Source organism: Martes martes, assembly GCF_963455335.1.
Source record: "Martes martes genome assembly, chromosome: 9".
NCBI classification, from domain to species: domain Eukaryota; kingdom Metazoa; phylum Chordata; class Mammalia; order Carnivora; family Mustelidae; genus Martes; species Martes martes.
The window spans coordinates 17,009,400-17,019,203 of record NC_137896.1 but is presented as its reverse complement, the minus strand read 5'-3'; the positions used below and the strand labels follow the sequence as shown (position 1 = coordinate 17,019,203).

The following is a 9,804-nucleotide window of genomic DNA, read 5'->3' as shown; positions in this document are numbered from 1 at the left end:
ACTCGCAGGCCCCTCACCCATCAAATGGGGCCGAGAAACAAACGGAACACGATGAAATCAACCTGTCAGAGGAGGAACATTCAGACACCTCAGAGGCAAGAGGGAAGAACAAATGTGCCCGGAATGGAATTGGCTCCGTTTAAAGAAAACATTATCAGACCGCTCGACTTGAAGAGATGCCAGAGAACAATGGACCCGCGGAAACAGGACTCCCACACGGGCTCCGGGGACGCGCGGTATCTCGCTAGAGTGGGTGTACGCACGGTGGTGAGAGTCCCTCTCCCCTCACCATGACCACGCTTCTGCGTGCGACTCCCTGCCTCCCCGGGGGTGAGGGCGAGGCTGGTGGGCCTGTGATGGGGGATGACAGGGGACTGACATTTCCTGAAGGCCTACTACGTGTGGCTGTCGAGCAGGGCAGTCTCCAGGGCCACCTAACAGCGATCTGTAACAGGACTCTAAAGTGTGACAATGAGATTTACAGGTGGTAGAAGGCTATGCAGCTTGCTTAAGGCCATCTAGGTGGGGAGGGACTGTGATGACATTCCTGGGGCGTTGGCAGCCGCGTGCTGAGCTATGGGGGTTGGGGGCAGGGACAGCTGGGCTGCCGTGAATGCTGTTGACTCACCCAGTATCTCCTTCCCCAGGCTGGTGCACCAGGCATCCAGCAGCTGTGGGTTCTGGCTGCTAAAGGCTCACAGGTGCCTCCTTCCTGGCAGAAGGACCGTAAGGCAAAGGCAAGTGGCCTCCCCAGGGGTCTGTACACTCCCATGGCAGCTCGCAGCCAGTGGCCGGCTGGCATCGTGGCACAACTGCTGGCCCCTTGGCTTCAGGGTGAGGTCCCTGAGGGCTCAGGCTGCCACAGGCCTCCACATCCTGCCCTATCCTGCCTCCCTGACTTTCTCTCCTGAGAATTCTTTTCAATGAGTCATTTGCATAGGAATCCCTATCTCGGGCTCCGGGGCTATGGAAACCAGCCTAAGACATTCACTAGCAGTCACATTTCTGACTTTGGGGAAGGGGGTGGACAGAAGTGGACCATGAGGTACCAGATGGCCAGACTCCTGTCATCCCTGCCGGCCATACCCCCTCTCCCGCCATAACAAAGTGGCCAGTCAGGGACTGGTAGAAAGGAGGCCACTGTCTGAGCAACCACTCTTGAGACAGGCGTCGGGTAAAGATCTGAAATCACCAAGGACTTCCACTAACAAGAAAGGGCCCCAGAGTCGCATCTTTAGGGCAGTGGGGTCTCTTTTGTCTGTAGGACCTGCCATAGGCATCAGCCTCTGACCCAGGTGGGCTCTGCATCCCAGTCTTTGAAGAGAGGCAGATGCTGATGGGAAATGTGGTCAAACTACAGCATGTTTGAGGAAAGGGGCTGATATCCTTCACACAAATCACCTCCTCTAGGCTGGGCACTCCTACTCCAGCCCTTCCACACTCATTATCTTGTGTGGTCTCGGAGTACAACTCCAGAAGACTCTGCATGTGCAGATTCTAGAAGCGAATGGTGCCCTCTTAGAGGCAGCCATTATTATTCCCACTTAACACACAGGAGAGGTGGGGACCATCACATTTAAAGGGCTTGCTCAGCACAAAGGCATGGGATCCCAGCCAGATCTAGTCCCATTCTAAGCACAGACACAGCAGGTCCACTTCCCCAAACTCAGACCACAGCTGAGCTATCACTTCCGTGGACACACACTCTGAGCTCCAAGTATGTGTGTGTTTGAACACCACACACCTCTCCTTTGTAGCCCCCCTCACAGTTAGCGTTGTACATTGATTAGGGTGGCTCTCTCCCTTCCCAGTAAGGCATAGGAACAGGTCTTCTTTTCCTCATCACTGCATCCCTCCATGCCTAGAACAGTGCCTGGCACATAGTAGGTACTTAGTAAGCATCAGTAGAATGGATGAGTGGGTAGCTGCATGGATGAAGGGAGGGATGGAGAGGTAGGTGGGTGGGTGAATGGGTAGGTGGCTGGCTGGAAGAGTAAATGGGTGGACTGGTGGGTGGCGTGGAGGGACTGCCAGTTCCACTCTGGTGCACCTGGCCTGAAGGACGCCCTGAGCGTGGGCCATGCTCAATTCCTTCCCACCCGCCCAGGGCTCTGGTGGTCACCTGTGGTGAGGAGGCAGAGTGGAGTCCCCGGGGTCACCTGGGCGCTGCCCATTGGTGCTGACCACAAGGAAGCCAGTCCCCAGGCAGCATGCAGAAGAGAAGGAGAGAAAGAAACACACATGAAAACGAGTGGCACGGTGAACAAGACTACAGTCCTTGTGGCTCTGACGAGCTCACGCTAAACAGCAAAAGAACATTGCGATCTAACAAAACAAGGCTGCAATCGATTTTAAAAAATGAAACGAGGGTAAGAGTCAGCATTTATCAAGCACCCACGACATGTCAGGTACTCTGCTAGGTATCTCACGTACAATGTTTCTAAGACGGAGAGCAACCCGGAAAAGTCAGTATTATTGTAAATGAGCCCCATCATCTTTCCATGCCCCATCTTCTCTCCCACTCTGCTTTCTTAGTAAATGGTGGCCCCACCCACGTAGAGGTTCCATGGAGGAATCCGGGAGTCATCCTTTGCCTCTCCTTTTTACTGACCTCCCACCTCTAATCCCTCAGCCCGCCTCAGTAAGTCTTCTCCAGGAAGGCTCTCGAAGCCTCTCCCTTCTCTCCAATCTCATTTCCACTTGGTTCCGGCCACCCGCACGCTTCACTGGGGAGCGCTCAAAATACCACCTTCCTTGCCGGTCTTCCTGCCTCCGGTCTTGCCCCCTTTCAATCCACCCTCCACCCTACGGCTAAAAGGCATCAGTAAGGGACACCTCAGAGTCCCTTCCCCAGCTCAGACCCTCGGTGATGAGATCCTTGCCTGTCCCTCCATACTCTGCCCCAAGGGCAATGAAGTCCTCTCCATCATCAACAGTCCGCTACATTCTTGTCTGTAGACCTTACCCAGGCTCATCACCTTGTGAGGAATACACTCCCTTTCTATCCCTTTACCCGACTAGCAACTGCTCATCCTTCAGGAATCAGTTTGGAGCTCCTTTCTTGAGAGTCTCTGATGTCTCACCATGTATGGGACAGATGCCCCACTCTGTCTTCCCATAACACCCCAATCTTCCTTTCTCACAGCGATAATCTCACCCTGTTAGTGGCTGTCTTTGCCTCGACTCTGTAAGCTCCTTGAAGAAGTCACCGTGTTTCATTTACTAAGCGCTCCTGTGACATTCTCTTGTACCTGGCATGTAGTAGGGACTCTGGGAATATTTGTTGAATAAATGAATGAACAGGTGAAGAAATGAATCAGAGTATAGATATAACTTGATCAAGGTCACAGAACTAGTAACAGGCAGAGGCAGTATTTAAATCCTGGTTGGCATGACGAATGCTCCTGGCCCTTTGAAACTAACTACTTGTCTCTGTAAAGAAAATAATATAAAGGGCAGGAAGGTGTCTAATGCTTGGTGAAAGCCTACATGTTCCTCTAGTGATTCATCAACAGAACTGTATAAAGCCCTTACGCAAAATGAGGAGAGAGGTAGGGCACTCCAGACCAACTGATAAACAGGAAGTACATAATTAAAAAAAAAAATCACATAAATAGCAAGCTTGAGCAAGGTCATGAAATACTATAAAACATAACTGCCAGTCAATTGTCATCATAATATTCCTCCCCTTAATGGTATGGGGAGTGTCACCATTTTCAAAGTACATGCTAAGTCAGAGGTCAGTGAATTGTGGCTTGTGGGTCAAATCTGGGTTCTCAGAGTTTTCTGCATGACCATGAGTTAGGAATGGTTTTTACACTTGTAAATGGGGTGTTTGCTATTTGACCTTACTTTAAAAAAATTTTTATTTGTTATTTTTAAATTTTTTATTTAAATTCAATTTTTTTTAACTTATAGAATATTATTAGTTTCAGGGGCAGAATTTAGTGATTCATCAGTTGGGGGAAATAAAACCAAAAAAGAAGAGTAATATTTTATGACACATGAAGATTATATAAAATTCATATTTCAGTGTCCATAAATAAAGTTTTATTGGAACATGGTCATGCTCATTTTATATTTCTTATCTATGGCTGCTTTCTGTGCTACCATGACCAAGTTGAGTATGTGTGACAGAGACCACGTAGCCTGCAAAACTGAAAATATTTACTATCTGGCCCTTTACAGAACAGTTTGCCAACCTTATTCTAAGTGGCTATTTTCATTAATTTTCCCCCACCCTTGGAGGTAGGCAGGACATGGCTCACATGTCAAAAAGAAACAGAAGGTTGAGAGAGGATATGACTTCAGTGTTCCCACCTGGCCTATTTCCGTGGCTTCCTACCTGTTCTTCCCATGGTTTTGCCTTGTCTGTGCCCCAGATCCCCATCTCTGATCCACCTTCTAAGGCGGTCTGCTTAAACACCTCCATCGGCTCCCACGGTCTCAGGACCAAGTTCATATATATGCTCTGGGGCTATACAGAGTCTTCAGTGTCCTGGCCTTGCTCGGTCCTTCAGCCCAAACTCTGATCACTCCTGCCCTCTGGTCACATAGGCATCTATCCCTTTCCTTTGACCCATTCAAGTTCAGTGGCATGCTTTCCTGTCTCCAGCGATCTGCGATCTGCACATGCTACCTCCTCATCTCGGAAATCTCCTGCCTTACTCTCCAGCCTTGTTCAATATGATAACTGTCACTCTTTCAAAACTTGTCTCAAAAACCACGTTCCTGAGAAGGCACAACCTAAACGATTTATGTTTCCCTTCTCGGCTCCCACAGCATCCTGGATTTACCTTCATCACAGCACTTCATCACACCATTTTGATATAATTTATCTGTTGGCTGTTCTCCCACTAGCTATTTGTGGAGCGCTTATTATAAGCTCGGTGTTGCACGAGGCACTTTATATGCATTGGCCCATTAAATTCTTACGTTAGCCCCATGAAGTAAGTGGTGATATTGTCACTGTTTTACAGATGGGGAAACTAAGTCACAGAGCAGTTAAGCGCCTTTTCCAGCCTAGAATTAGACTCTCCAAATCCAAAGACAAAGTTCTTAACCCATCTGGGACAAGGGGCCATGATCAATAGTAAGTTGCACTCAATATGTGTTTATTAAGAACTAAATGAATAAGTGAAATTCTGGTTTAGTATTTACCTGCTAGCTATGTCGCTTGGAAAATTACATTTCTGAGTTTCAGTTTCTCTACTAGTTTCTCTAATAGTTGAAGCCTGGTTGACGGGCCCAGGGGAGTCTTCCCACCCTACCAACCTAGGGCTAAAACTCTGCTGAGCAGCAGTGATCATCTATGAGGGGCAGAAACAGAGGTATAGCTGGACAGGTGATGGGATGGGAAGAGGTCTTCCTAGTGGGTGGAAGAGCAGAAGATAAGTGATGGATCATGGGTCTCAGCAGGACACAAAGGGAAGCTGAAACAGGAAGGGGCTCAAACCTTTTGAGTAGAGATGACAAGTGTTTTCTGGTGCCTGGCCTACCTCTCCTCCTTAGGCACACAGAGGAATCCAAGTATCATCAAGGCCACGTAAGTGGAAGTGACATGAGTCATTTCTCAGTGAGGTATTCAAGATCCAGATTACTAACCCCACACTTTCTCTTACCCTGCTGTGGGGTTTTTATGAGGCCACATATATTCTAGATGGCATAACATCAAACTTTTTTGGTATCAAGCTACTGATATTTGGGTATTCATTTGTTGTTGCAGCAAACCCTTTCCTATCCTAACTAATCCAGCAGAAGAAAAGGTACTAGTCTCTTGTCTTCTTTTCTATCACCTGGTTCCCCATCATACAGCTTTTCTGTTAGAGGCTTTATGACTCCACGCTCTCCATATTTCCAGCCTATGTTCATATATATTTATAAGAAAATTAATTAATTAATTAAAATAGTAAGACCATGCAAAGAAGGAGGTCAGAATGCTGAGTGCCTCAGACTTCCCTTTTGACTTTTATTCCCTTCTAAAGCGAAGAATGTTGAGTAGAAAGAGATGCTAATGGGCTAAAGATGACACTAAAGCAGATAACCTTGAAGACAAACTAACTTCTTGGTTTATCAGCTTCAATATGTTGTAGTAACATGGAAGGCTGAGGGCTCTTTGTGGTACCAGGTCTGCTGCAGATTCCAGGACTTAGCCCAGACACTGCCAAAGAGACAAAAGACCCATCACACCCTAAAGATTCTACTATCAACTATTACTGGAAAAGAGGCATGGAAGGGTTTAACAAATAGGAGATAGAAGACTCTGACCAATGGCTCATAGAATCTCACCCAGTCTGTGTCACTGACAAGATTCAAAATGGTGCCATGGGAATGCCATGAGCTTTGGAGTTAGAGCTCAGCTACAATTCTGTGGCTCCTTGAGGTCTTTATTCAACCTTTCTGAGCTTCTATTGCTTCATTTTTTAAGTAAGAGTAATAAGGATGATCACTATTTATTTAGTGTGCAATACATGCCAGGTTTTAATTCTGTCATTGCATTGTCAACTCATGTCAGCACACACAGGCCTGTGACTGGTACACAGTAGATGGTTAATTTTCATTAAGCCCCCTTCACCACCCCACTCCTTTAACACTACATGAAACCCCATCAGAGAAAGCTCTAATGGAACCTTCTTCTATTTCTAGCCCTTGGCTTCAGCCTACCCAGATTTCCCCCTTTCTTTGACTCATGATTTTAAAAGCCTGCTATTCCCTTTGTAAGAGGTAATTGCTTTGCAGCATCATATTTGAGCAAAGGTCAACTCAGGTGTCTCAGGTCTTGGGTAGATAATTCTCATTTCTATTTCACAGGGATGAATTGAGACTTCCTAAGGACAAGCTTGAAGGACAAGTGTTGGTTGTGGTTTTGGTTTTCCTGGACTCCACTGTACCAGATTTGTTTTCCTGAGTGGGGTGTGGAAAAGGTATGTATGTGTGTTGGCAGTGTGGGGGAGCAGTTTGAACAGTCGAGAGAGTAGAGATAGGAGAAGGATATAAGAAGACTAAGGAGCTGTACCAGTAGTTGTAGCAAGAAAAATATTAATGGGTTGGGATATTTGAATGCCATTTTTGGTTACTTTTGGTCTACTTATGATGTAATTCTCTTCTTCTATTTTGTCATAAACCTTCAGGAAAAGCCACATTACTCCTTTGGCATTTTAGTGCATAGAGAGCACTGGGTGAGAACAAAAGGGGCCAAGGGTCAAGGCAACCTTGTCACATGCAAGCAATTCTGAGAACCTCCATTGCGGAAAATTCACTTCATTGGGCTTGCATAGGGAGAAACAGCACTACCCTACCCTAACCACCAAGCACACACCCTGGGCTTTCCCCTCTTAAAATCTGTAGGATTTCTGGGCACCTGGGTGGCTCAGTGGGTTAAGCCTCTGCCTTCAGCTCAGATCATAATTTCAGGGTCCTGGGATCAAGCCCCGCATCAGGCTCTCTGTTCAGCAGGGAGCCTGCTTCCCCTCTCTCTCTGCCTGCCTCTCTGCCTACTTGTGATCTCTCTCTATCAAATAAAAAAATAAAATCTTTTTAAAAAATCTGGTAGGATTTCTAAGGCCTGAACAATAGCCAAGAGTCTTCCAATAGACGGACTCACTGCAGTATACCTTTCCTAAGTGATCCTTCACTGAGGTCTTGACTCCAGCTACCATGGCTAGATTTGGGCATCCTGTGGTCCTGAATCCCTCCTGAAATTTCTGGGTAGATGATGAGAAAAGAAAAAATGCTACAGTCAAAGGCTAACAGGTGCATGAGCAAAATGCTACACTCAGTCAATAAAAATAGGATTGCTAGAATCTCATCTAAACACAATAACCTATAGTTGAAGAGCTTAAAGACTAAGAGCTGAGGTTGGCATCATTCCTTTGCCTCTGTTTCTGCACTTTGGATCTAGCCTGAGTTCATCTGATAAACATGTGATTTGTGGAATCGTAGGGGAAATGACTAGAGTCCAGGCTTTGGCTTTTTTTCCTCAGAGAATAGCAACGAGAGGCTTGGACCTCTAGGTCTCCTATCAGAGAAGGTTCAGAAGAATGAAGGAGGGAAGCTCAAGATGCTTATCATCTCTTATATTCTTGACCTTTTATGTGCATTATCTCAAATAACTGGGAGAAAGAGTCAATGACCTCTGGCCTAAAATGGGTGTGATAGACTCATAGGGGTTTGATTTATCCAAGGTCAAACAGTTAAGCTTTGGACATGGGATTTGAATCCAGGTGACTCTAATTCCCCATTACTCCATGCAGCCTCTCAAAGAAGCTTCATATAAGACAGAACCTTCCATATAGAATTAGATTGACAGAAGAAGGGAGGACAGGCAGTGGGCATTTCCTATCTGAAAGGAGATAATTCCTACATCGTGCTTGGCTTCTCACACCACCTGTAACATGTTATTCTTAGGGTTAAGGAATCTGAGGACACATCATTTCCCCTTCTTGGCTCTAGTCTTAGTATCAGCAAAATGAGGGCATTTCACTGAAGAATGGGTATTTATTGTCCTGCCAATCTCTGCAGGGGTGAGAATTCATTATGAAGAGAGAAGAGAAAATGCTGGATGAAATGGTCTACCTCAGGCTTAGCCATTATAAAAAGAAGCTACATTTACAAAAGACCATTGCCCACGCCTCTTGCCTGTTGCCGTTGGGACAATGGTTTTAGTCCATCACTACCACAGGGCAGCATGGAACTATTGGTGACATTGGCCCCTTATCTCATGCTTCATTATTCTGGAGTTCAGCTTTCAGCACCTACTCCAAGGGGGTTGTTTTAATGGGATCGTTAGAGAGTGTTTACTAGATTAAAACTGTGGCTGTCTTCTGCAAAGCAACTCTGCAAATGGCTTTATGGGTTTCCGGATTTATTTTGTCTCAATGACTAGGCTCAGTTTGCAAATCAAATCAAAGCTGATTTTTCTAACTGCCACTCGGGCGCACCCAGCGGGAGTCTGCAGAGCCAGCTGTGTTCCCTTGATGGCTGGTGCCAGAGATGGGAATGCTGCTGCCTGTTCGTGGCCAGAGAGGTTCCAAGAGGGAGAGGGCAGACAGCTTGACCCTAACCAGGGCAGGCAGTCAAAGTCAAAGAAAGCAAATTTTATTTTCTGGAAAAAGAAAAGGCAGATAGCATCTATGTGGCCTTAAAGACTCACAGGCAGAGAGAATCAGGAGCCAAATATGGACTCGTGATATTGAAGCTCTGTCCAAATGAAGGGTCCCGTAGTGGAAGGAACTGGCTGGGACAGAAGTAAGCTCCCTGTCGCAGCAAGTGGAGCTGGACATCAGTTTCTGGAACAGAAACTGACTGGTATGGTTTTACAACTAAGCCTCTGGGTCAGAAACCATTTTCCCCTTGATCTACTCTGAGTCAGAAAGGCATGAGCTGAGATGCGCAGGTGCCTCCTTCAGCAGGTGCAGCCTGGAGCAGGGGCATCTTCCACCACATGGGATAATCATCTTCCACAGGAAAGCCTGTTGCCCCCTCCTCCTTGAGCCTCAGCACCTCAGAAGTCTAAGTACCCCACCCCAAACTTCTATGTGCTCCATTTTCCCAAGGGTCACCTCTGAGCAGACTCAGCTTACACCTCCAACCTGGTTCCTAAATTGAGCCCATCCCTCCTCTTCCAAATGTAAGGTAAACATTGTTTAAGGGGTCTACATGCACCTTCCCCTTCCTTGCCCTGTCTTGCATTTTCTGTTTTAACTATACAAATGGAACCTCATTGTTAAGTAGTCTTTGTACTGCCCTCCCTTCAAAGAATAAATAATAGTTCTCTGTTTCTAAACCAAAATTTTATTTATTTTT

At 46.4% G+C, this 9,804-nt stretch overlaps 1 protein-coding gene across 8 annotated transcripts in view; it reads right to left on the bottom strand.

Moving 5' to 3' along the window:
• PTPRT (protein tyrosine phosphatase receptor type T) overlaps positions 1-9,804 on the bottom strand; it is a gene marked incomplete at both ends in the record, with an annotated part of 1,058,076 nt that overhangs the window by 203,358 nt on the left and 844,914 nt on the right. For 5 of the 8 annotated variants that reach the window (XM_080814111.1, XM_080814118.1, XM_080814112.1 and 2 more), the window contains one exon: positions 2,123-2,179. The exons of the other annotated variants lie outside the window; for them this stretch is intronic. In XM_080814111.1, coding sequence (XP_080670237.1) covers positions 2,123-2,179 — 57 coding nt within the window. The remainder of the gene's footprint in view (positions 1-2,122; positions 2,180-9,804) is intronic. 8 annotated transcript variants of the gene reach the window in all.